At 48.1% G+C, this 27,149-nt stretch overlaps 1 protein-coding gene and 1 non-coding gene across 51 annotated transcripts in view; both read left to right on the forward strand.

Annotated features, from left to right (window-relative positions):
* The window catches only part of GRK4 (G protein-coupled receptor kinase 4), a 77,746-nt gene extending 66,811 nt beyond the window's left edge, over nucleotides 1-10,935 (forward strand). For 31 of the 50 annotated variants that reach the window (XR_012434572.1, XR_012434567.1, XM_045393181.2 and 28 more), the window contains 5 exons: nucleotides 128-336; nucleotides 5,455-5,592; nucleotides 7,389-7,526; nucleotides 8,410-8,547; nucleotides 10,747-10,935. Coding sequence is in view for 37 of the 50 variants with exons in the window: in XM_045393181.2 (XP_045249116.2) it covers nucleotides 128-336; nucleotides 5,455-5,592; nucleotides 7,389-7,526; nucleotides 8,410-8,547; nucleotides 10,747-10,794 (671 nt within the window). In the remaining 13 variants the exon portion in view is untranslated. Of the gene's footprint in view, nucleotides 1-127; nucleotides 337-1,578; nucleotides 1,691-5,454; nucleotides 5,593-7,388; nucleotides 7,527-8,409; nucleotides 8,548-10,691 lie in introns of all 50 variants that reach the window. The other 19 variants (XR_012434568.1, XR_012434564.1, XR_012434566.1 and 16 more) reach the window with 12 other exon arrangements.
* A 3,883-nt stretch (nucleotides 10,936-14,818) lies between these two features.
* Nucleotides 14,819-14,925, forward strand: LOC123573708 (U6 spliceosomal RNA). The gene has a single exon (XR_006698450.1). It is a non-coding gene; the product is annotated as a U6 spliceosomal RNA (small nuclear RNA).
* Nucleotides 14,926-27,149: the final 12,224 nt, after the last annotated feature.

Raw genomic sequence — 27,149 nt, forward strand, 5'->3', positions numbered from 1 at the left:
AACATAATGTTTTTAAGGTTTGTCCATGTTGTCACACACGTTGAATGTATACTGTATTATTGGAAAATATAAGAAAATTTAAAATCAAAATTTAACTTAATTTCCATTTCCTGTATTTGTTATGTAGCACCTGAAGTTGTCAATAATGAAAAGTATACGTTTAGTCCCGATTGGTGGGGACTTGGCTGTTTGATCTATGAAATGATTCAGGGACATTCTCCATTCAAAAAATACAAAGAAAAAGTCAAACGGGAGGAGATCGATCAAAGAATCAAGAATGATACTGAGGAGTATTCCGAGAAGTTTTCAGAGGATGCCAAATCTATCTGCAGGATGGTAGGTCAGGCTCTGTAGAGGCTGGGAAATGGCACTTCTCATTCTAGTTGTTTTCACTGGCAGCTATAACAACAGGTGTTGGTCTGTCATCTTCAGCAAACCCTGGCCACCCACCTCCCAGGCCCTGCCCCTGCCCCCGCCCCCACGGCCCAGCAGGGAGGACATGCGTGCTCAGGAGGCTCACGTCAACTGTCTCCTGGCCCAGCAGGCAGGACACGCGTGCTCAGGAGGCTCACGTCTGCCTGCCTCCTTCCCCATGCTTCTGCCACTGGGATTCCATCAGACAAAAAGGGCCAGCGAAAAAAGTTTCCAGACATGATCTGGAAATGACTTAATTGGGTTTCAATTAGAGCAAAACAGAGTAAAATTCGTGGTTTGATTTCTCAAACGATGCTATTGAAAGGGAAGAGTGGTACCAAGGCTATTAACTCAGCTTTCAGAAAACAGCCGAGCCTTGTTTCATTGACCAATTGTATATGAAGTTAGACATAAAACCAATCTTTCATGTAATTTGAGATGGTAAGGGTTTAGCCACCTACCAGTGACTGTCGTCCCAGAGACACTCTGACCTGACGGCCTGCTGTGTACCTGGCTCTGGGCCTGGTGCTAGACGGACAATTCCCTTAATTGTGCTAAGGGCCTCTGAGGCTGACAGTGGCACCTGCGAGTCACAGGAAGGAGACGAGCCCTAAGCAGTGGAGACCCGGCCCCTGGTCCCAGAATGAGCAAGGGGCTGTCAGGGTCCATCTGCCTCTGGGACCGGACTGTGTTACCACCCCTCACTGCCCAGACTCTCAATCAGTGAGGGAAACTCTGTTACTTATTTCAAACCAGTATTTTTTGAGCACATTTTTTTTTCATTTATTTTCATTCAACGAGGATTTATTGAGCATCTTGTACGCTCCAGACACTGTCCTAGGCATTGGGGAAAACAGCAGCAAGTAAAACAGAAGTCCCCGCCCTCCCAGCGAGAACTGACAGGAAACAGAACAAATGCATAGACATGTGGGCTGTGGGGAGGACCCGCACTCTGGAGGACAGGGAACTGCCTGGAGGGGCGGCAGGCTCTGGGGGAGAAAGGGAGTTGGCCTGCTGGGCAGAGCAGGCTGCTGGCAAGAGCGGGAGGGGGTTAGAGGGGGACAGGACAGAGAGCGGCAAGCCCAGGCCATGCAGAATCACCTGTCACCTGTCATTGTCATCATTGTCAAGCCTTAAGTGTTGCTTCCTCTGATGGCCATGAAGCCATTGCAGGGCTCTGTGAAGAGTGATGTGATGGGACCAGGCTTGCCGGCCGCTGGGAGAAAATGAATGGACAGGAAGGAGGAAGGCCATTGGGGGCTTTGCAGCTATTCAGGTGAGAGTAAAGGTGACGCAGACCTCAGTGGTGGCAGAGCAGGTGTGAGAAGTGATGGCAGATGACCACTGTCAGATTCAGGATGGATCCTGAAGGCAGGTGGTGGAGAAGACTTCAGGCTGACCCCAAAGTGGGCTGGAGGGAAGGGGGTACTCACTAGAGCCAAGTCCTTGCGATGGGGAGGACAGCAGCCCACGCACAGGGAATGTGTGGACAGTTCCTCCAGTGACCGGAGAGGAGGCAGAGTCTGTGGCCGGTGCAGCACAGCTGGGGAGACGTGAGCGGGCTGTGAATAGTCTCTTAACGGAGCTGCTTTTTCTCAGATGGTCAGCCCAGTGGGGAGCAAAGGTGGGAGGCGGGTGTGAGGAGAGGGGAGGCTTGAAGCCCTGAAAAGCAGGGGTTTTCCTCAACAGCATCAAGAGCCATGTGGACCTGAAGGGAGGGGAGTGGCCGTGGTTGTGTGCTGGGCTCCTGCCACACCTGGATGGGTAGGCTCAGAGCCAGCAGGGAGCTGCACTCGCCCAGCTCTGGTTTGGTCCAGCAGCTAGAGAGAGGCCAGGGAGCTGGGCTGCATGTGGAGGAGTGACTAGAGACAGACCATGGGCTTGACGCTGGCTTCAGTGGACGAGGAAAGGGGTACAGGGAACAGCAGGTTCAACAGAGGATGGGCCAAGCGCAGTCCAAGTTGGGAGTCCAGGCCCCTCCAGGCCAGAGTTAGAAAGACTAGAGGGATGCTCAGAGAGGAAGCTGCTTGGAGTGGAGCTGACGGAGGGAGCTCTTGCTGGCCAAGAGTCTGGAGTGTGACCGGGAGAGAGTGGCTGGGGGTCACTGCGGGGATGGAGGATAAGGTCACAGGACCAAGCAGCCAGGCATAGGCCCCTGTCTGGGTGTGGGCATTCCCAGCAGCCGTGCCTGGGTAACTGACGTGGGCTGGCAGTGGCTGGAGAGGAATTATTCTGATGTCCTTTTCATATGTTTCCATATATGAAGCCATGGGTGCTACAGGCTCGTCCCAGAGCCAGGGGTCACCCTGGAGTTCTCCCGGCTAGATCACTCTGCTTAGAGCTGACTATTAAATAATGGAGTCTTCTCACGACACTGACAGGGCTGCAAGAATGGATAAATATGTACTAGAAATGGAATCTGCCCTTAAGAGCTCACAGTTTAATGTTAGGCCTAAAACAAATAGAAATGACTCCAGTGAAAAAGCAGAATGGGCCGGGCGCGGTGGCTCACGCCTGTAATCCCAGCACTTTGGGAGGCCGAGGCAGGTGGATCACGAGGTCAGGAGATAAAGACCATCCTGGCTAACATGGTGAAACCCCGTCTCTACTAAAAATACAAAAAAAAAAATTAGCCGGGCGTGGTGGTGGGCGCCTGTAGTCCCAGCCACACGGGAGGCTGAGGCAGGAGAATGGCGTGAACCCGGGAGGCGGAGCTTGCAGTGAGCTGAGATCGTGCCACTGCACTCCAGCCTGGGCGACAGAGCGAGACTCTGTCCAAAAAAAAAAAAAAAAAAGAATGAGTTATATGGGTTAATGACGTCACATAGCAATTACTGGCAGCTGGACCTGAGCCCAGCTTTTGGACCAAGCCCCTCTCCTCTGCTCTGTGCTGCCTGGTCAGGCCATCTGTCTGAGTCCCTTCGGGCTGCTATGACAGAATCCCTTAGACTGAATAATTTATCGACAGCAGGAGTTTGTTTTCTCAGTCCGGAGGCTGGAAGTCCTAGACCAAGATACCTGCAGATTGGGTGTTGGTGAGGACTGCTCTTTGCTTCAAAGATGGAGCCTTGGCTGGACGTGCTGGCTCATACCTGTCATCGTAGCACTTTGGGAGGCTGAGGTGGGAGGATCACTTGAGCCAAGGAGCTCGAGACCAGCCTGGTAACACAGTGAGACACCATCTATATTTAAAAGAAAAAAGAAAAAGAAAGAAAGATGGAGTCTTCTGACTGCACCCTCACAGGGCAGAGGACAAACCAGCTCCCTGGGGCCCCTTTTCTAATGGCACGAATCCCATTCAAGAGGGCAGAGCCCTCATGACCTCACCACCACCAAAAGGTCCCACCTGTCAATACTATTGCATTGGGGATTAAGTTTCAGCTTACAGATTTGTGGGGGACACACACATTCAGACCATCGTGGCCCTCAATGGGAGTGGAGTATGCTGGCAGCAAGCTCAAATCATGGGGCTGTGGAGTCCCTGAGATGCAGAAATGGTGTTTGCATTACAGTTAATTTTCAGATCTGTTTTATTTATGTATTTATTGTTGTTTCTTTGAGACGAATTCTCAAGAAACAGATCTGGCCCAGGTTGGAGTGCAGTGGTGCGACCTCAGCTCACTGCAACATCTGCCTCCCGGGTTCAAGGGATTCTCCTGCCTCAGCCTCTCGAGTTGCTGGGACTACAGGCACGTGCCACCACGCCTGGCTAATTTTTGTATTTTTAGTAGACTTGGGGTTTCACCATGTTGGCCAGGATGGTCTTGATCTCCTGACCTCATGATCCACCCGCCTTGGCCTCCCAAAGTGCTGGGATTACAGACGTGAGCCACCGCACCCAGCCTTCAGATCTCTTTTAAATCAACAAAGCATGCAAAGAACAAATGCACTGAGCAACTGTTACTGAGCGCCTGCTCTGGCTAGATGCTGGGGAATCACAGTGGGCAAGAGTCACACAGCCCCAGCTTCAGGAAGCTTTGAGTCTAGCAGGACAGCCTGGCAATAATGGTACATTCAAATGACTCATTCTCAGCATGAAATATTTGTCATCAAGGAGAGGTGGAGGATGCCCTCAGGCTGTAGCAAAAAAAGTTGGGGAGCCTAATTTAGTGCAGGGATGAGGGCTAGAAAGCTAAAACCTGAAGAATTGAGCAGGAGTCGGGGAGCCAAAAAGCTTTGTAGACACAGCCTTGGAGCAGGCACAGCCCAGCAAGGAGCTGAGAGGTGGGAGATAGAAGCACAGACCAGAATGCTTTCTGGTCTTTGGGACTTTGAGTTGGCCAGGGATCGGCATACTTTTCTGTAAGGCCAGATGGTAAATAGCATTTAGACTTTGCAGGTCTCTATTATAGCTATTCAGCTCTGCCAATACAGTGCAAAAGGCTGGTGCCGATAAAGCCTTGTTTACAAAACCAGGCAGCTGGTGCCTGTGGTGGCTGGACTGTGGTTTCCCAAGCCTGGGTCTAGGTCACATTTCAGGGGTTCAGGTCTTTCATGTGTTGCTTCTGAGCACAGCCCTGCTTTTTCTGATTGATAAGAATTGTGGAGGAAGGCTTATTTGACTTTGTGATGATTGTAAACATGTATGTAAGGAATACTTTCTAAAGAGATACTTTCTGGTCATTTTAAGAATACACTAGAACACCAAAGTATTAAGAATATATTTTTAGAACTCGGTTTGTTCAATGTTTGCCTCATCTGAGGTCCTTAGTGGTATTTCTGAAATTCACAACAGTTTCTGTTTCCTCTAAAAATCCCCAAATTTTTATGATTAATTTTTTAAGCTTAAAGAATAACATAGCCAACCCCTTATTTATTGACAGTCAAAGGCAAAAACCTTAGCCCCTTTCCTCTGTGAAGCATCACATAATTTAATGAGTAAAGTCTGAGTTCCTGAGGTTTGGCTGATGCTTTGAAATTATTTGTTAGATGCACCTGCTTTCTGCCCTCCCGAGTCCTTTGGTTATTATTATGGAGGGGAGTTCTGAGTTTTCATTTTTATCCAGAGGCTTAAGTGGATTCTATTTCTGCCTCTTGCAGTTACTCACCAAGAATCCAAGCAAGCGGCTGGGCTGCAGGGGCGAGGGAGCGGCTGGGGTGAAGCAGCACCCCGTGTTCAAGAACATCAACTTCGGGAGGCTGGAGGCAAACATGTTGGAGCCCCCTTTCTGTCCTGATGTAAGTGCATTGCCAGGACGAGCAGGGCCCTGGGAACAGTGATCCACACTGCACGGGTTTTCTCTTTCTTTTTTTAAAAATAGCAATGGGGGATCTCACTGTGTTGCCCAGGCTGGTCTTGCACCCCTGGCCTCAAGTGGTCCTCCACCTTGGCCTCCCAGAGTGCTGAGATGATAGGCATGAGCCACTGTGTCTAGCTGCAACAGTTTTTTGTTTTTTTGTTTTGTATTACAACAGACACAGAATCACCAGGCACAGCCAGCATGTGGCTTTTGCTCATGGTGCCTATCCTACCTGGTGGTTCTTCTGTCACCCCAGTGTCCTTTGGCCACTCACTGGGCCCCTCACAGGCCTCAGCGGTGCTCTGGCTCCCTGCCTGGTGTCACTTTCAGCCTCAGTGCTGGTGGAGCCCCCTAAGTAGCTGAGACCACAGGCACACGACACTCAGCTCATTTTTAATTTTTTCCTAGAGACAGGGGTCTCCCTATGTTGCCCAGGCTACTTTTGAACTCCTGGCCCCAACCGATCCCCCTGCCTTGACCTCCCAAAATGCTGGGATTACAGGCATGAGCCACCATGCCTGGCCACCCGTGTCCCCTTTCTGGTCTCAGGGCTGGCTTTGTCTCTCGTTCCTGTGTTTCCCACGGCCGTGAGCCGCCCCTGCTTCCTTTGTCTGGAACGCGTATCCCCACTCTGCTTCTCATGAGGTCCTGGGACTGTGGCCTGGCCTCATACTGAGGACCCTGAAGTGGTCACTGTAGCTCCTTGTGAGCATGCTGTTGGGACACCTTCCTCTGGACTGTCCCCTAGGGGCAGGGCCTGCCAGTGTCCTTCCACCTCTCCACCCCGAGGGGATGAAAGAGTGAAGAGCAGCTGCTCTAACAGCAGTGCTGACCGTCAGCGCGCCTTTGGAGCGTCACTGCTTTACTGTAGTGCACAAGTCCTGGGTGAAAAGTGTTCTCAGAACTGCGGGTGCCTCCGGCATGAGCAGATGAGGGCCCCACAGCTGCCGACTTCCGTGCTTTTTGTTCCTTTGCCCTGAAAGTGCAAACAACAGTACTGGCGGCAGGTGGAGACCTGGGTCTTGGCACTCCCTTCTGCCTGCCTGACCCTTTGCCTCTGAGGACAGCAGTGCTGGGATAGGAGCTGCAGGCCTGGGCTCCTGTCCCAGAGGAGGGACCTGCCGACCCAGGGAGCTGAGCCTCTTGCAGCCTTGGAGTCCACTCGATGGACCCGGAGGAGGGCGGGAAGTGGGAGCGGCGGCTGTTCCTCAGGTTTTCTCCAGGCGCTTTGCAGGGAGCGCACCTAGAGTTGGAGGCAGGTGCGAGAATTGTCACTAAGGGATCCCACTGCTGGTGGCCTCTATCCCTGCTTACACTTCTCTGGTTCTGTGCTGCATCTTCTAATATTTGCCCTGCATCCCTGGCCTTTGTTTGCAATCCATTTTCCACTACAGAAAAGAGAAGGGCATGGCCCTCAGAAGGGGTGTGTGTGTGTGTGTGTGTGTGTGTGTGTGTGTGTGTGTGTGAGAGAAAGAGAGAGAGAGGGAGAGCCAGAGCAGCTGACACAGTACCCACAAGATTGGTGACACTAAAAGCTGGTGAACCACCTCTTCAGAGGACACATTCTCTGATTTAGAAAATGCCTCAAGTGAGGGAGGGGCCTGGCAAAGAAATGGAGAGAGGAAGAATGGCGGTGTTTATGCGTCAGTTTGCTGGGCGTTTCGTTCCTGGAAACTGAGGGAGCTGAGAATTGCTGTAGTGACCTCAGAGGCTGCCTCTGTTCTTGCTGTACAGCCTCATGCCGTTTACTGTAAGGATGTCCTGGATATCGAGCAGTTCTCGGCAGTGAAAGGGATCTACCTGGACACCGCAGATGAAGACTTCTACGCTCAGTTTGCTACAGGGTGTGTCTCCATCCCCTGGCAGAATGAGGTACTGCCCTTCTAGCACAGCAGCTTTACGTTAGTTCCAGCAATGACCCAGGAAAAGGGTGTGTGTGTGTGTGTGTGTGTGTGTGTGTGTGTGTGTATTTGGGAGATAAAATTATACAAGACGGCTGGGCGTGGTGGCTCACGCCTGTAATCCTAGCACTTTGGGAGGCTGAAGTGGGCAGATCACAAGGTCAGGAGATCGAGACCAGCCTGTCCAACAAAGTGAAACCCCGACTCTACTAAAAACACAAAAATTAGCTGGGCATAGTGGCAGGCGCCTATAGTCCCAGCTGGTCGGGATGCTGAGGCAGGAGAATCGCTTGAACCTGGGAGGCAGAGGTTGCAGTGAGCCGAGATTGCGCCACTGCACTCCACCTTGGGTGACAGAACGAGACTTCGTCTCAAAAAAAGAAAAAAAAAAAGATTGTATAAGACTTTTGACCACAGGACTAGACCATGGGCAAGCCAAGGACCATATCAGCAGTCCAGAAGCACGGTATGTCCCTGGTCCCAGTGACAGGAAGTGGACAGGAGGTAGCTATTTTGGGTCTGATGGGCGCTTGCCTGCCACCCCTGAGCCCCCCTCCCTAAGCAGGGCTGACTGGCAGCCAGGGTTCCCATGGTAGTTCCCCACTTTGGGGGGTACACTGAGAGACAAGGGGAGAGGAGACCATGTCACTTATCCAAGAAGAGGTCAGGAAGCAGGGAAGGAGGAACCCAGGAAAGGGGCCCCACAGTGGGTGCGGGAGCTCTGAGGTGCCCCACACGGGACTGGGTAGGAGCTGCTCCGCACGGGGCTGGGCAGGAGTTGCTGGCGCTGGGAGACACCCACTGACCTGGAAGCTTCTCTGAGACTTCTCTGTCCTGCTCTTCTGTGCATGCAGATGATCGAATCTGGGTGTTTCAAAGACATCAACAAAAGTGAAAGGGAGAAAGCTTTGCCGTTAAATCTAGACAAGAACATACATACCCCGGTTTCCAGACCAAACAAAGGCTTCTTCTATAGACTCTTCAGAAGAGGGGTAAAAACACTTAAAAACTAGTATATGTATGTGTATGTGAAAAGAAAAACATACTGACTACCAAGGTGAAAACATCACACTTTTTCTGTTTGCAATGGCTCCTACAAGCAGTTTTATACAGTTTGAGAGCCACGTGGTGCTAGGTAGAGGCCAGCCAGAACAATGAGAACATCCTCGCAATGAGGTTTGTTGCTGTTGTGTATTTGGGAGATAAAATTATATAAGACGGCTGGGCGCAGTGACTCACGCCGGTAATCCCAGCACTTTGGGAGGCTGAAGTGGGTGGATCATGAGGTCAGGAGTTGGAGACCAGCCTGGCCAACAAAGTGAAACCCCAACTCTACTAAAAATACAAAAATTAGCCAGGCATGGTGGCAGGCACCTGTAGTCCCAGTTAGTCAGGATGCTGAGGCAGAGAACCTGGGAGGCGGAGGTTGCAGTGAGCCGAGATTGCATTGTTCTGATCCAAAACAGGACTGCCTTCCAACGTTCACAAACAGGTTCCCGTGCAATAACAAAATATTTTACACTGGGCTCAGAAATCGGCATCCTGTGGAACCTTCGTCAGGTGGCACCCACGCGTGCATCTCTCCCTGCTCTGGCTCTTAGACTCTCACCTCCTTTGCCCGCTGCATGGGGAAAGCGGATTCCTTTTTGAAAATGGCATCCTGGCTGGGCGTGGTGACTCACGCCTGTAATCCCAGCATTTTGGGAGGCCGAGGCAGGTGGATCACCTGAGGTCAGGAGTTTGAGACCAGCCTGGCCAACATGGCGAAACCCCATTCCTACTAAAAATACAAAAATTAGCCAGGCGTGGTGGCACACGCCTGTGGTCCCAGCTACTTGGGAGGCTGAGGCAGGAGAATCGCGTGAACCTAGGAGGTGGAGGGTGCAGTGAGCCGAGGTCGTGCCACTGTTCTCCATCCTGGGCAACAGCGCAAGACTCCATCTCAAAAAAAAAAAAAAAAAAAGAAAGAAAGAAAAATGGAATCCTTTGGAGAGACCTTTCGTAGTAGCATTAAATGTAGACAAGCCTTTTTTCCATGCAGCTCTCCTTGGATTTGTGGACCATCCTACTTTGCACCCTGTGTGTTCCCAGGGGGTTTATTCAGAGCTTGGCCACTAACATTCTAATCCATCTTTCTTTTTTTTTTTTTTTTTTTTTTGAGATGGAGTCTTGCTCAGTCACCCAGGCTGGAGTGCAGTGGCACGATCTCAGCTCACTGCAAGCTCCGCCTCCCGGGTTCCCGCCATTCTCCTGCCTCAGCCTCCCGAGTAGCTGGGACTACAGGCGCCCGCCACATCGCCCGGCTAGTTTTTTTATTTTTTAGTAGAGACGGGGTTTCACCGTGTTAGCCAGGATGGTCTCGATCTCCTGACCTCGTGATCCGCCCGTCTTGGCCTCCCAAAGTGCTGGGATTACAGGCTTGAGCCACCGCGCCCGGCCATCTTTCTTTCAGTATGAAAAATAGGCTGGGTGCGGTGGCTCACACCTGTAATCCCAGCACTTTGGGAGGCAGAGGAGGGTGGATCACCTCAGGTCAGGAGTTCAAGACTAATTTGGCCCACATGATGAAACCCCATCTCTACTAAAAATACAAAAATTAGCCAGGTGTGGTGGCAGGTTCCTGTAATCCCAGCTACTTGGGAGTCTGAGGCAGGAGAATTGCTTGAACCCGGGAGGTGGAGGTTGTAGTGATCTGAAATTGTGCCATTGCACTCCAGCCTGGGCGACAGAGCGAGACTGTGTCTCAAAAAATAAAAAAATAGGCCGGGCGCGGTGGCTCAAGCCTGTAATCCCAGCACTTTGGGAGGCCGAGACGGGCGGATCACGAGGTCAGAAGATCGAGACCATCCTGGTTAACACGGTGAAACCTCGTCTCTACTAAAAAAAAAATACAAAAAACTAGCCGGGCGAGGTGGCGGGCGCCTGTAGTCCCAGCTACTCGGGAGGCTGAGGCAGGAGAATGGCGTAAACCCGGGAGGCGGAGCTTGCAGTGAGCTGAGATCGTGCCACTGCACTCCAGCCTGGGCGACAGAGCGAGACTCTGTCTCAAAAAAAATAAAAATAAAAATAAAAAAATAAAAAAATAAAAAGAATTAGCACCCCCCCAAAAGTCTGTAAATGGTTGTCTACACTTAAGGAAAGTGAAACCTTCGCATCAGCCGTGTGACTGAGGCCAGCGCTGTGTGTCGCAGGGCTGCCTGACCATGGTCCCCAGTGAGAAGGAAGTGGAACCCAAGTGATGCTGAGCATCCCCCTGCAGACCGCAGAGCAGACCCTGGCGCCAGGAGGGAGCAGGTGTGGGCGTCTCCTCCCAACTGGAATTGTAATAAATACATCTAAATAAAATGTGCCTTGGGAGTGTACAGATCTTTCCACACTAATACCTGAGTTGTGTTTTCACTAAAGCTGGATTGAAGAAAAAGCCGCAAGTGTACTCCTGAGGCCTCAGACACGCCTAGGTGTGGGCGCCTTGCGTGCTGGGGTGCGAGCTTTCCCTGCACCCAGGGAGAGGCCAGCCGGGACTTGGGAATGGATAGCAAGTCCACCAGCCCTGCACTGCCCTGTGCCACCCCCAGACTTGGTCTCAATACTCAGCCAGGGATGTGGTGGTCCAGGAAGACACGGGCGGCTGGGCCTCCTTTCTCCAGGGCCTGGGTGTCAGACAGCCGGAGCCCGTTGGCATTTCCTGCATCTTCCGATGGCTATCCCGTTGCCTTGTGCCCCTCATTGAGATTCCTGAGGTTTGTGTGTTTGTGGCCAGTTTTAATTTTCTCCAAGCGTATCTATCTGCCCTTGAAAGGGGCGGCTCCCATGACCCTGCAGTCAGGGCCTGGCGGCCAGGGCCCCAGCGTGCGCCTGGCATGCGGTGACAGCCTCCACCGTGGGAGTCCACGTCAGGGCCCCCGAGAGGCTGGTGCTGTGTCAGGCATGAGCCCTCCTGGGTTTTAGTGGCGCTTAGGAATCTGGGAGCTTCCCGTGGAGGTTAAGGGTGCTGAAACTGCGCAAGTTGATAACTCACAGCAGTGCCTGGTGACTCTCCTCTTCAGCTGGAGTGCTAACCCGCGGGGGAGACGTGGCAGCCGAGTGCTAACTGGGGGGGAGACGTGGCAGCCGAGTGCTAACTGCGGGGGAGATGTGGCAGCCAGATTGCTAACTCGGGAGGGGCGGGAGACGTGGCAGCCGAGTGCTAACTGGGGGGAGACGTGGCAGCCGAGTGCTAACCCGCGGGGGAGACGTGGCAGCCGAGTGCTAACTGGGGGGGAGACGTGGCAGCCGAGTGCTAACTGGGGGGGAGACGTGGCAGCCGAGTGCTAACTGAGGGGAAACGTGGCAGCCGAGTGCTAACTTGGGGGGGAGATGCGGCAGCCAGATTGCTAACTCGGGAGGGGCGGGAGACGTGGCAGCCGGAGCGCTAACCCGGGAGGGGCGGGAGACGTGGCAGCCGGAGCGCTAACTGGGGGGAGACGTGGCAGCCGAGTGCTAACTGGGGGGGAGATGTGGCAGCCAGATTGCTAACTCGGGAGGGGCGGGAGACGTGGCAGCCGAGTGCTAACTGGGGGGAGACGTGGCAGCCGAGTGCTAAATGGGGGGAGATGCGGCAGCCAGAGTGCTAACCCGGGGCGGGGCGAGGGGGAGACGTGGCAGCCGGAGCGCTAACCCGGGGGGGAGACGTGGCAGCCGGAGCGCTAACCTGGGAGGGGGAGACGTGGCTTTGTGTGCTTGGCGAACCCCCACGCCGGGGCGTAGCGGAAGCGTGCGGACCAGCACTGAAGCCCCGCGGAGGCACCCGTGCGTGTGCGTGGGGAGGGCATAAAGATTTTCTACGGGGTGACGTTGGAGCTGGGCGGGGAGCGAGCAGGAGGGACAGGGAAGGCTGAGGCCCCAGAGCTGGCTCTGCTGAGGGCCCTCGCTGAGCGGGTGATGGTGACGGCCTGGAAGCTGCGCCCGCCCGGAACTCGGCCTTTCTCCTGAACCGTGCGTAGGGGGATGGGCCGGCCCGGCTCTGGCTGGGGCTTCCGCAGAGCAGCGCAGCGTTTGACACGGTGAGGGCTGGTTCGGGGGAGCTGACGGGGACCCCAGCTGGGAGCCTTCACCTTCGCCCCTGTCCTTTCTCCACCGCCGTCATGGCTGCCTGGAGCCTGCAGCCGGGATCTTGGTGCTGCCTGCTGCGTGAGAAGCCAGGGGATAGGCCTCGGTGACTTTAAACCAAACAGCGACACCTCGGACAGCTGTGTGGAGGAGAGGAACCACAGTACCTGATGGACAGAGCGCTCCCTGGGCCGCTTTCACGTGAGCAGCAGGGGCGGCCACGCTTCCAGGGGTTTCACCTGCATCGTGGTGTCAGGAAAATCAGCTTCCGCACGTGCCCACCGCCGGCTCCAGCAGGGGGCACTGAGGCCAGTCCTGGGAGGAAAACGCCAGCGAGGATGTCACCATGAGGTTGGGAGCCTTCTTTGTACCAGGGGAAGTTATCTTGAGGACTTGGGGGTCTTTATTCTTTGGGGGAATGGAAACAGCTTTGCTTTTCTTCTGATTGAGGCAAAACTCATTAAAGAGTGAGGCTTTTTGGAAGCGGGTCACCGCGGCTGGACTCTGGACCCCTCTCCTCTGTGCCTCACTGTCCTCAGCTGCAGAATGAAGATGGCAGGAGTTGATGCCCCCGGGATGCTGAGAGCAGGTTTCTGAGTCTGTAAAGCATGTAGCATGTAGCACAGTGTCGAATACATGGTCACCATTCAGTAACTATGCTAGTAATCATGGAAAAATAATACATGCTCATTGTAGAAAATACAGGAAAACCTGCAGGAAAAAAAATCACCGTTATTCCTCCCCCGCCCCCATTTCCACTCCGAGTCCTTTGGAGAGTTCTTCCATCAGTGTAGACAAAGTCCACAGCAGATTGATAGTGTAGACGACTCTGCTGGGGCTGGGGACCTGGCTTCCTTGCCAGCCGCAGGGCCTCTGTAAAGGCCTGCCTCAAGGGGGTGTCGAAGTTTAGGGACACCTGCCTGTCAGATGCATTTGAACCAGAGCAACTCCATCTTGAATGGGGGCTGGGTAAAATGAGGCTGAGGCCTGCTGGGCCACATTCCCAGGAGGCATTCTTAGTCACAGGATGAGATAGCAGGTCGGCACAAGATGCAGGTCCCAAAGAGCTTGCTGATAAAACAGACTGTTTGAAAGAAGCTGGGGCCAGGCGCAGTGGCTCGTGCCTGTAATCCCAGTACTTTGGGAGGCTGAGGCGGGTGGATCACTTGAGGCCAGGAGTTCGCGACCCCCTAGCCAAAATAGTGAACCCCGTCTCTAAATACAAATATTAGCCAGGTGTGGTGACGGACGCCTGTGGTCCCAGCTACTCGGGAGGCTGAGGCAGGAGAACCTGGGAGGCGGAGGCTGCAGTGAGCCGAGACCTGGGCAACAGAGCAAGACATCGTCTCAAAAAAAATAATAAAATAAAGAAGTAAATAAAGAAGCTGGGAAACCCACTAAAACCAAGATGGCATGAGAGTGACCTCTGGTCATCCTCACAGCTCATTATATGCTAATTATAATGCGTTAACATGCTAAAAGACACTCCCACCAGCACCATGAGAGTTTACAGATGCAACTTTCAGATGTTGCCATCTGAAAGTTACCCTATATGTTCTAAAAAAGGGTGGAACCTTTAGTTCTGGGAATTGCCCCCCCCTTTCCCAGAAATCTCATGAATAATCCACCGCTTGTTTAGCATATAATCAAGAAATAACCATAAAAATGGGCAGCCAGCAACCCTCAGGGCTGCTCTGCCCGTGGAGTAGCCATTCTTTATTCCTTTACTTTCCTAGTAAACTTGCTTTCCCTTTATGGATTTGCCTCGAATTCTTTCTTGAGCGAGATCCAAGTACCCTCTTTTGGGTGCTTGTCCAGTAGCATTCCCTCCATCTTGCCTGCACAGAGCACATGGCTGAGGAGGAAGCCAGATGGGGAAGGACCAGCACTGCAGGGGCCAGGGCCGAGGGCATCGATCATATCCTGGGCTGGTGGCTATGGAACTAATAAAGTCCTTTTTGTTTCTTTTTTTCTTTTTTTGGCTTACGTTAGTCTGAGTTAAATTTCCCCATGCCCAAGTGAAAGCTTTGACTGAGAGAAATAGCAAAACTAGGCCAGGATTTGTACACGGACGGGTTGGTAACTTGTTTGATTAACGTGTTGAGCATCTCATTTTTCCTTTTCTGTTTATAAGCAAGCATATATGTATTGAAGAGAATTTTGAAATTAAGAATAGTGCTCGCTTTGGCAGCATATATACTAAAACTGGAATGATACAGAGAAGATTAGTATGGCCCCTGCACAAGGATGATGCACAAATTTGTGAAGTGTTCCATACAAAAATATGTTTAAAAAAAAACCACAAAATTTCTTTTTTTTTTTTTTTTTTTTTTTGAGACGGAGTCTTGCTCTGTGCCCCAGGCTGGAGTGCAGTAGCGCGATCTCGGCTCACTGCAAGCTCCGCCCCCCTGGGTTCCCGCCATTCTCCTGCCTCAGCCTCCCGAGTAGCTGGGACTACAGGCGCCCGCCACCTCGCCCGGCTAATTTTCTTGTATTTTTAGTAGAGATGGGGTTTCACCATGTTAGCCAGGATGGTCTCGATCTCCTGACCTCGTGATCCGCCCGTCTCGGCCTCCCAAAGTGCTGGGATTACAGGCTTGAGCCACCGCGCCCGGCCAACCCACAAAATTTCATCTTTAATATTAACTGCTGTGCAAAGGCAATCCCTATCAACATTTCGTTTGATATTTATATAACTAATACAGTAATTTATTTCTTTCCATGTCATTTGGCTGCGTAATTTTTAAATTTTTTTGAGAGTCTTGCTCTGTTGCCTAGGCTGGAGTGCAGTGGCATGATCTCAGCTCACTACAACCTGCATTCAAGTGATTCTCGTGCCTCAGCCTCCCGAGTAGCTGGGATTGCAGGCACCACCACCACACCGGCTAATTTTTTTTTTTTTAGTAGAGATGGGGTTTCACCATGTTGACCAGGCTGGTCTCGAACTCCTGGCCTTAAGTAATCTGCCCATCTCAGCCTCCCAAAGGATTACAGGTGTGAGCCACTGTGCCTGGCCTGCTTAATCTTTCATTACTTATTTCAGTCATCCATGATATTGTGAAATTATATTGGGTTTTCATTCAGTCTTCTGGCATATATTTCCCTAAATCCTTGGAATCTTCCAAGTGATGAATGTCTTTTCTGTATGTTAATGAGGTGGCTGGTGGCTCCTAGACAGTTTCAGGATAGGAGGGGTCACCAGAAAGAAGAAGGCAGGGTTAGAAGGTTGGGACTCAGCCCTACCCTTGACCTCTGGGAAGGGAGAGGGGCTGATGGTTAAGCTGATCACCAATGGCTAATGATTAAATCATGCCTATGTGATGAAGCCTCCGTAAAAACCCAAGAGGACAGGGTTCAGAGAGCTTCTGAGTAACCTGGAGGTTCCTAGAGGGTAGCGCACCTCCATTCTATGGGGGTAAAAGCTCCTGTGCTTGGGACCCTTCCAGAACGCTCCCTATGCATCTTCTCATCTGGCTGTTCATCTGTATCCTGTAAAATATGCCTTGTAATAAACCAGTAAATGTGTTTCTCTGAGTTCTGTATGCCGATCTAGCAAATTAATTGAACCCAAGGAGGGGGCTGTGGGAGCCCCCAGTGTTTAGCAGGTCAATCAGAATCACAGGCACAATAACCAGGGGCTTGCAGTTGGCATTGGAAGTGGGGTTCAGTCTCGTAGGAACTGAGTCCTCGATCTGTGTGGTCAGACACTGTCTACAGGTAGACTTGAATGGGAGGACACTCAGCTGGTGTCTGCTGCAGAACTGATTACTTGCTTGTTGGTGGAGAGAAGTATTCTGTGTTGATTCTTGAATGAGATTACAGGAAAAGGACACTGTGCTTTTCCCGTAGATCCTCAGGGCGGCTTAATATACATATGGAATAAGCTGTAGGAGGAGTTATGAATATTTTGAGAGGAGCAACACACAGGTGTGCAATTAGCTGCATGCCTCTTCATGGGTCACGTGTTCAAAAAATGTTGGGGTTAGCGTGATGGGAGGGTGGAGTTTCCCTCCCTCTGACGTCAAAAGGTTAAGCAGAGGACACAAGAACCCTCACTGCACCTCCTCTGGAGACGGCCACAGTCACTCCAGGGTCTGTGGTATCTTAACAGGAAGGGAAGCACTATCCAGCCGTGGCCTCAGACGACTGGCTAAAGGCGATGGAAGAATGAGTTGTCTGTTTCTTGTTTTCCAGAGCTGGTTTCTGTTTATTCTTTAGGAAGGCATTCCGGTTAAAGGTTATTAAGAAAGGGGCATACTGAGGCGAGTCTGACCTCCTATCCTGTCACGGCCAGGAACTCAGTTTTTAAGGTTTCTCTGGGGTCTGCTAGACCAAGAAGGGGTCTGTTCAATTGGCAGGGGTTTTAGGATTTTATTTTGTATCTCATGGTAAAAGTAAACATCACGTTATAAATTTTTTTTATCAAATAAAGCACAATATGCACTCAAGACAGTGTTTGAACATTTTAAAGAATACATATTTTATACCTCTGTTACATGAAAAACTTCAGCCAGATTAAATTTAAATGAGTATAATTGAGCAATGAACGAGTCACGAATTGGGCAGCCCCCAGAATCACAGCAGATTCAGAGACTCCAGGGATGCCTCGTGGTCAGAACAAATTTATAGACAAAAAAAGGGAAGTGATGTACAGAAATTGGAGGTGAGGTACAGAAACAGCTGGTTGGTTACAACTTGGCATTTGCCTTATTTGGACACGTTTGAACTCTCAGCAGTGAATGAGTGAAGTACGGCTGCTGGGATTGGCCAAGACTCAAGTACTGTTACAGGTGCAGACTCCTAAGTTAGGGTTTCAATGTTGTCTACCTATTAAGTTAGGTTGCAGTTCGTCCACATGGACTCAAATAGAGAAGTATGGAGTCCTTCTCAGGCCATATTTAATTTGCTTTAACAATTCCACCCTTTTGGTCATTTTCTCAATTTTGAGAGATTGACTAAGACTTTAGTCATTGATATCACTGTCACCATCGTAAATGTACTTATTTGGTCTTGAAACCCTCTGAGAAACAGTAGAACAGTGAGTTTTGCAAAGGTAGGAACAAGGACTGAGGGTACCTCCTTATGCTGGAACGTCCTGTTTATAGGAGAATGTGTTAGGATCTATGTGTTTCCTTAAAGTCTTAGTTTGATTATGTCACATTTAGCATGAGTGACTCCATTTTTGTTTGGCTTAGTCTGTTGGGACCTAGTGCATGAGCTCAGTCCAAAACAATGGCCTCCCATAATTTTATTTTAATAAATTCACTCTTTTTGTCCAGGTTCTCACTTAGGTGACTGTGGGCGGCAAGCCACCCAGGTGCCAAGGCACGAGACCAAGGACACAATCCGTTCCAGTATAATTAAAAAATACAGAGAGAATAAGAATAGTTATACTAGAAATAGATGATAGATATGATTACATATGAATATTATTAATCATTACTTCGTAGCAGTACTCTTTATTCCAATGTTATAATAATCTCTGTTCTACAATTATAACCTAGGACAAACCAGGCCATACAGAGGTAGGAGCTGAAGGGACACAGTGAGAAGGGATCAGAACACAAGTGTGAACCCTCTGTCACGCCCGGACAGGGCCACTAGAGGGCTCTCTGGTCTAGCGGTAACGCCAGTGCCTGGGAAGGCACCTGTTACTTAGCAGACCAGGAAAGGGAGTCTCTTTTTCCCTGGGGGTGTTAGAGAAACTCTGCTCCACCACCTCTTGTGTAGGGCCTGACATCAGTCAAGCCTGTCTGCAGCCATCCGGAGGCCTAAACGTCTCCCTGTGATGCTGTGCTTCAGCGGTCATGCTCCTGTTTCACTTTCATGTTCCGCTCTGACACCCGGCTCCACCTTCTAGAGAGCCAAAGCAGAATTAGTGAAAGTACTAAAGTCTTTGAAATGCATAGAAGAAATAATGATGTAAGCTGTCCCCCCTCTCTCTCTGCCTCGGCTACCAAACAGGGAAGGATCCCCTGTCCGGTGGACACATGACTCGTGTGACCTTACCTATCATTGGAGATGGCTCACACTCCTTACCCTGCCCTCTTGCCTTGTATCCAATAAATAACAGCGCGGCCAGGCATTCGGGGCCATTACCAGTCTCCGCGTCTAGGTGGTAGGGGTCCCCCGGGCCCGGCTGTCTTTTCTTCTATCTCTTTGTCTCGTGTCTTTATTTCTACAATCTCTCGTCTCCACACACGAGGAGAAAAACCCACAGGACCAGTAGGGCTGGACCCTACAGGTGAGAGTGTGACCAAAACTTACGGCCTTAGCACTACTCTCAGTTACCATGATTTTGGGTTTCTGGTCTCAACACGCATTCATAGGTTATGGTGTCCTCACGGTTACACAGTTCTTTCAGCTTGTGCCATTCCAGTTGAAGAGAGACCATTCGATGTTCTAGAGATGGCTGCATGCAGACATTTAAAACCTCTGAGAGAATGCAGGGCGTCAGGGAGACTATTATTATGACTACTGGGAGGATAATACCAAGAGTTTGCAGTATGCTCCTTACCGGGGGTCCCCATAAACCAAACCACCCACAATCAAATAAATCAAACAATGAGCTAGATAAAGAGGCTACTCGCTTAACTAAGTGGTCTTTTCATTAATCTCCTACAACTGAATCTCTATAATACTTGATGTATTTCTCCCTAGGCCACAGGTGCCAGCAGCTGCACAGGAACTTTTCTGTATAGTCAATTCTATTATTTAGCATAACTTTCACAAGAGAATTCAAAGTCTGTTGTGCAACTATAGACTTTACAGTAGAATCTGCTATACAGCCTATCATGAGAGATACATTTCTGGTTATGGCCTCTTTACTCGAAAGCATGGAAAAAGGATGCCCTTCTAGAAGAGTGAAGCCCTCCTGGCAATGCCCTCTTTAACCCATGATGCGGGTTAACAGGAGTGAACCAGTGTTTCGTTTCTGCCTGATTTTACAGGCAACATATGTCCCATTAAAGTTTCTCACTTACACTGAGCCTTCATCTTTGATCTATCAAAGTATAAGGTTATCCGTGTATAAGGCTGGCTGCAAAATCCTTCGCAAATGAAGGTATACCCCATAAGTGCACACAACAGATCCTCTTTTCATTTCTATTATTCACAGAGGCATAAGCAAGCAACAAATATTCAAAGATAAGAGTCTCATGGCCAGGCATGCTGGCTTATGCCTATAATCTCAACACTTTGGGAGGCCGAGGTGGGCGGATCACCTGAGGTCAGGAGTTCAAAACCAGCCTGGTCAACATGGTGAAAACTCGTCTCTACTAAAAATACAAAAATTAGCTTGGTGTGGTGGCAGGCATCTGTAATACCAGCAACTCAGAAGGCTGAGGCATGAGAATCGCTTGAACCCAGGAGGCGGAGGTTGCAGTGAGCTGAGATTACACCACTGCACTCCAGCCTGGGTGACAGAGCAAGACTCCATCTCAAAAAAAGAAAAAGAAAAAAAAAAAAAGAGTCTCATGACAGTAGAAGTCTTGATGCACCATCTTAGCAAAAGCTGTTCACATCAAGGATGCCATGTTCTGGAGAGAGACTTCCTTGGTTAACTTTACTTTAAAGATTCCAATGGGTGTACAGTTCCAGGAGTATGAATGGACCCTTCTCAGTTGTGAGATTATGAACCCAAATTTCAAGATCCCGAAGTTTTGTTGCAGTGTGGGTGGCAAGGACAGTCTTTCTCTGATGTTCTTGGAAGATCTAGTCTTCAAGTTCTAGATTGCACAGGGTTTGACTGTCCTCAGTGAACCATAAAAAAAAAAAAAAATACTGTAGCATACAAATCTACTTTGTTAAAACATCAGCCCTCTTAACATGGGAAAGCTTTTATACAACCGGAAAACATGCGTTGAAAATGATGATTGAATGAAATCTCTTCATAAAATGTTTAAATAGCCCAGTGTTATAAACTATTTTAGCAATTGATAAGTTATCTCTTACACACACACATATATACACACATACATATAAATATACACACACACATATACACTTTATTTATTTATTTATTTATTTATTTATTTATTTTTTGAGATGGAATCTCTCTCTGTCACCCAGGCTGGAGTGCAGTGGTGTAATCTCGGCTCACTGCAACTTCTGCCTCCCACACACCAATGTATTTAATTTGGATTATTTTATCTTTTCCATGGTGAGTCACGAAGTGCAGAACTTTTAATAACAAAATCTTTAAGACTCAGGAAGGACAAGGTGGCCTTCTTGGTTCTCCATGAGTCCATATTTAATTAACATTAGACTTCAGTCATCTTGAATACCAGTTGCTTCTCCAAATAAGGTGCATTGCACGGATAACTGTTGGGTTATCACAGATAATTTGACTTAGACCATGGATTTCATTCAAATTGTATATCTGAACTATTTCAGTATCAGCTGATTTAAGATGAAAATCTGGCAAACTATTTTCTTGGTATTCAATTAATTTTTGTTCTACTTCGGTTAGCAGTTTTATAAACCAGTCAGTCTTTTCATTAAAGTTCCAGGAATTCTTACCCAGTTCAAATGATATGATTCTAAAGTTATTAGAAACCTGTATTCCAAGAGTGATTTTTAGGGTCCTTTTCATCCTTTTATGAATCTCCTAAAAGACACCATACTTTTGATATTTTCAGAAACTGCACCAGCATTAAGCAATTAACTGTGGAAATGACTTTAAACAGTCATAGTTAAAAACACAATTGACAAGGAAATTTGGTTATTTCTATGATTTACAGTAACTTAACATAATAACCATAATTATGATTGATAGCATAGACTCAGGCATATTAGAATTTTAGAAATCTCATTTAATTTTGGAACATATATTAATATCATTTACTAAAATGTAACCTGAAGAGAATTAAACATTATTTTTTGACAATGTTTCCCATGTAACTTAACATATCAGATTATCCTGTTTACTTTTCTTTGGATGCTTTAGAGGACCTCTGTAGCATCCCAAAGTTAGAGGTCAGAAAAGACCATTTTGAAGGTGAAATTTGATTTTGGGAAGCCTTTCAGATATATTAAAGGTTTAAAACATTTGATGTTATGCTTAACCAGTTTGACCATGAAGTGAGATTCTTATAAACCTTTTATAATCCCTTACAATTTGTGTGTGTGTGTGTGTGTGTGTGTGTTTTGACGGAGTCTCACTCTGTTGCCCAGGCTGGAATGCAGTGTGCCATCTTGGCTCACTGCAAGCTCCGCCTCCTGGGTTCATGCCATTCTCCTGCCTCAGCCTCCTGAGAAGCTGGGACTACAGGCTCCTGCCACCGTGCCTGGCTAATTTTTTTGTATTTTTCATAGAGCCGGGGTTTCACTGCGTTAGCCAGGATGGTCTCGATCTCCTGATCTCTTGTGATCCACCTGCCTTGGCCTCCCAAAGTGCTGGGGTAATAGGCATGAGCCACCGCACCTGGCCAATCCCTTACAATTTTTGTGAAAGAGCAGATCAGTGCTTTAAGAAAACCCTGTTGGCCAGGTGCGGTGACTCACGCCTGTAATCCCAGCACTTTGGGAGGCGGAGGTGGGCAGATCACGAGGTCAGGAGTTTAAGACCAGCCTGGCCAACATGAAACCCCATCTGTACTAAAAATACAAAAATTAGCCGGGCATGGTGGTGAGTGCCTATAATCACAGCTACTCCAGAGGCTGAGGCAGGAGAATTGCTTAAACCCAGGAGGCTGAGGTTGCAGTGAGCCAAGATTGCACCACTGCACTCCAACCTGGGCGACAGAGCACGACTCTGTCTCAAAAAAAAAGAAGAAGAAATGAAAACCCTGTTGTGTTTCTACTTCAATGTTTAATTTCTGGAAAAAATGAATAATACTCCTTTAAATTTAGTCAATATGTTCACACACAGAATTTCTTTTACAAGATTAATTTTTACAAACCTTCTACAACTTGCTCAACCTTTTAGCTTTATCTTATCTAACTTAAAAAATCCTTTAACCCTCTAAAGTAGGCAAAAATTTACATTCCCATGCCTTCTTATAATCTTTTACCAAAAACACATTTCACTCTCCTCACACACCTTGTATGTAAAATTATTTTTTTAGTAGTTTCAATTACATGTTATAATCGTAACTCTTAGCATCTTTTACTTTTGGTGCATTAATTTCACAAATCCTTTAACAGCTTACACAGGCCATCTATGGCATGCTTGGACTTTCTCACTTGTCCTAAATACCCCTTTTTAAACAACCAGTTATTTTACTTTAGGGCAAGAATTTACCATACAAGATCCTTTCTTATATACATTTTATTTTCTTTGTAACCTTCTGTGCATAGCTAGGGGACATGACTAATGCCATATTTCCCCAGGCCTTATCTATAATCTAATGCTCCAAAATAATTTGAACAATGTAGAAAAGTCAAAGCAGTTTATGACCTTAAAAAATTTAGCAAACCTGGCTGGGTGCAGTGGCTCACACCTGTAATCCTAGCACTTTGGGAGGCCGAGGCGGGGGGATCACGAGGTCAGGAGTTCAAGATCAGCCTGGCCAACATGGTGAAACCTCATCTCTACTAAAAATACAAAAATTAGCTGGGCATGGTGGCACATGCCTATAATCCCAGCTACTCAGGAGGCTGAGGCAGGAGAATTGCTTGAACCCCGAGAGGTAGAGGTTGCAGTGAGCCTAGATCACGCCATTGCACTCCAGCCTGGGAAACAAGAGTGAAACACCATCTCAAAAAAAAAAAAAAAAAATTTAGCAAACCTAATAGCTGACCTGCCTAATTTAGACCAAATGTCTTTATTTTCACCAGTAACCTTTAAAACTTTTTATTTCTCAAAGATTACTAAAGTTACATGAACCAAAAGGCATTACAGTTTTTATTTTTCTTTCAAAATATTTGATTTAAGCACTCATTTTTCTTAAAGCCAATTCATTAGAGCTCTTTTGTTTATTTTTATTTTTTTTTATTTTTATTTTTTAAAATTTTATTATTTTTTTTTTGAGACGGAGTCTTGCTCTGTCGCCCAGGCTGGAGTGCAGTGGCCGGATCTCAGCTCACTGCAAGCTCTGCCTCCCAGGTTCACGTCATTCTCCTGCCTCAGCCTCCCGAGTAGCTGGGACTACAGGCGCCTGCCACCTCGCCCGGCTAGTTTTTTGTACTTTTTAGTAGAGACGGGGTTTCACCGTGTTAGCCAGGATGGTCTCGATCTCCTGACCTCGTGATCCACCCATCTCAGCCTCCCAAAGTGCTGGGATTACAGGCTTGAGCCACCGTGCTTGGCTGTTTTTATTTTTTTGAGACAGATTCTCACTCTGTCGTCCAGGCTTGAGTGCAGAGGCACAATCTTGGCTCACGGCAACCTCCACCTCTCGGGTTCAAGTGATTCTCCTGCCTTAGCCTCCCAAGTAGCCAGGATTACCGGCATGTGCCACCACACCCAGCTAATTTTTGTATTTTTAGTAGAGACAGGGTTTCACCTGGTTGGCCAGGCTGGTCTCGAACTCCTGACCTCAGGTGATCCACCACCTCAGCCTCCCAAAGTGTTGGGATTAAAGGCATGAGCCAGTGTGCCTGGCAATTAAAGCTCTTTTATATAAACATTAAACACACAACCCATATATAACTACACAGACAGACAGAAGAAGATCCAGTAGTTGTAAGATTTTTCGTTTACCACTTTCTAAGTTTCTAAATTGGATTGCTGGCTTTAGGATGGAATCCTTGGAAGAACAGGACCAGGAAAGCATGCAGTTTCTAGGGCCTAATGTAATAACCAGGCACAGCTGGAAGGCAAAACAAATCTCCAAAAATTAAGGGTCTCATTTTTTTTTTTTTTTTTTTTGAGACAGAGTCTGGCTCTGTCACCCAGGTTGGAGTGCAATGGTGCGATCTCGGCTCACTGCAACCTCCGCCTCCTGGGTTCAGGTCATTCTCCTGCCTCAGCCTCCCAAGTAGCTGGGACTACAGGCACCCGTCACCACGCCCGGCTAATTTTTCGTATTTTTTAGTAGAGACAGTGTTTCACTGTGTTAGCCAGGATAGTCTTGATCTTCTGACCTCATGATCCGCCCTCCTTGGCCTCCCAAAGTGCTGGGATTACAGGCATGAGCCACCACGCCCAGCCAAGAGTCTCATTTTTATACCAGATCCTGGATCCCCCCAAAAAAAGAGGGAGTCAGCCCCATAACTGCCATTAGACATCCCTAAAGTATATTTCCTACCTAGTTATTACACACCAAAGCTCTGTGTGAAGTAATTTCTGATACCCCCAAAGTAAAAACAGTAGATAATCCAATGCAAAACAGAACAGAGCCTTAGATTTTGAAAGGAATCTATCTACTTGCAATTTCTAGGGTTTCATGAGTAAAACAGAGGTTTTTCCCAAAACGGGGTCTCTGGCACCTCCTGTTTTTCCCAAGGAGTCCCAGGCTGTTAGAGCCAGAATATCTACTTTTAATTAAGCTGACTTTTGACCATAGCGCTCTTTAATAAAAGTTCTTTTAAATTGCTTATTACCCAACTTTCACCAGGCCAAACAGCTGATATTCCTGGCTTTTAAACTTTATTGAAAGTAACCTCCCAGGTTCTCTGAGAAAAGCACATTCAAGACAGTTTGTGGAGGAGGAGAAAATTAAAAAATGGCAAAGGTTACCCAAAATGTCAGTTAGAAAGTACTGATTCCCTAAGCCAGGAATGAAACCCAGGTCACCACTGAGCTACAGCACTGGGCAGTCTCCATTGCCCTTCCCAGAAAGAGTCTAGAATAGTTAATTTTCAGCTTGCAAAGGCTTTTAACTACTGAAGATAGATTGTAGAGCTATGACATGAACCCAAAATTCCTGTTCCACTTGGAAGGTGGAGACCAAAAGAAAGTTCAGCCACATGGTTACGAGGTCAAACTCCCAAGGGCTTAAAACAAGATGGAGACCTCGTCTAGTTTTTTTGTTTGTTTCAGGGATCTGCAGCAAAGTTTGTTACTGACCAGCTTGCTAGGCCATCTTGAGCAGCAAGCAAGCTTATGGGGTTTTAAGCCCATGTTCTATCCTAAGGTACCCCTTTTTATGACAGAACGACACAGGAAGACACATAAAGCGTACGAGATTCACTACAGCCTGACATTAGCCTCACAAATCCTTTTTTCCAATAACGAAAACTTTACAGAGGAGATAAACAGTGATTTTTTTTTTTTTTTAATCATTCATTCAACCAGTTTGCACAGAGAGAGAGAGGTCAGAAATCTGACTGGTAAGAAATTCTTACCCTTTTGCTGTGTACCAGACTTCCGGGTTCCCTTTCCCTGAGTAGCCCCAGTGACCCAGCTCGCTATATCATAGCCCTGCAGGCCAAGCCACATCATAAAGGAAAATGATCTTTTTCTGTTTCATTGAACCACAGGCAAAAGGCTCTCAACTTTTAAATTTGAGCAGCAAGTTGCCACCCGACTTGGCTGCATGGGGGCACCAAATATCAAACTGGCAAGGCTCAAACTTGCCCTGGGTTGGGCCCTGTCATCTTTAACCCATTTTTAACCCAGAGGGACTTTACTGAGGGGAGGGCCTCTAACCCAATCCCATGCTTTACTCAGGCAAAATGTAACCAATTACTTATTCAAAGTCAGCCGACTTGTGCTGCAGCCTATCTCTTTTCGATCGGGATAGTAACTAAGCTAAAAGGTTAGCAGATTTGATTTTTGGGAGTCTTCATTTTTAAATGCATGTCAGTGCACTGTCGTTCATTCAGAATGGTCCGCTGTAGTTATCTTGAGTAAGTTTTCACCATTTCTGTAAGACTTCACCGCTTTGCATGCCTAATGTATAAGCCGGAAGGAACCTAGTTTTCCAGAAATTAAGGAACCCATTTTTACCTAAATATTGGCTTTATTCTCAGGTTCCCTTGATTAACTTAGCCAATGATTTTTTTCCTACCTAAGTGTGCAAGAAAAATGAAACAAAGGGGTAGAACACAAAAATCCCCACGAATTTTCAAAAGCCAAATTTTACACCCCCTGCAATATTACCATTTTCTACCAGTTTCTTTCTGACCCAGTCAGATGTAAGAGGCCTCTAACTGGATCCAGGCCAGTTAATTACCAGATCAAATCTGTTCCTGGACCCATCCAGTTTCTTTGGCAACTTCCCAACCCAGGTTGGATCAGAAATTTGCTCAAAGAAACTCAGAAAGCTCAAAACACAAATCTGTGGATCTCCAAAATCTAAGAGAGAACTTACCCACAATCCCCAGCTGCTCTGAGAGATCAATGGACACAAGTGTGTCCAGCAGGTATCTTACTTGTTCACTCAGTGCCCCGGGGGTCATTAGAAGCTCTACTTTGGATCCCACTTCTGACACCATGTTAAAAGAAAAACTTCAGCTGAATTAAATTTAAAGGAGTTTAATTAAGCAATGAATGATTCGTGAGTTGGGCAGTCCCCAGAATCACAGCAGATTCAGAGAGACTCCAGGGATGCTTCATGGTCAGAACAAATTTATAGACAGAAAAAGGGAAGTGACATACAGAAATTGGAGGTGAGGTACA

This window comes from Macaca fascicularis, chromosome 5 (assembly GCF_037993035.2).
Source record: "Macaca fascicularis isolate 582-1 chromosome 5, T2T-MFA8v1.1".
In the NCBI taxonomy this organism is placed as follows: domain Eukaryota; kingdom Metazoa; phylum Chordata; class Mammalia; order Primates; family Cercopithecidae; genus Macaca; species Macaca fascicularis.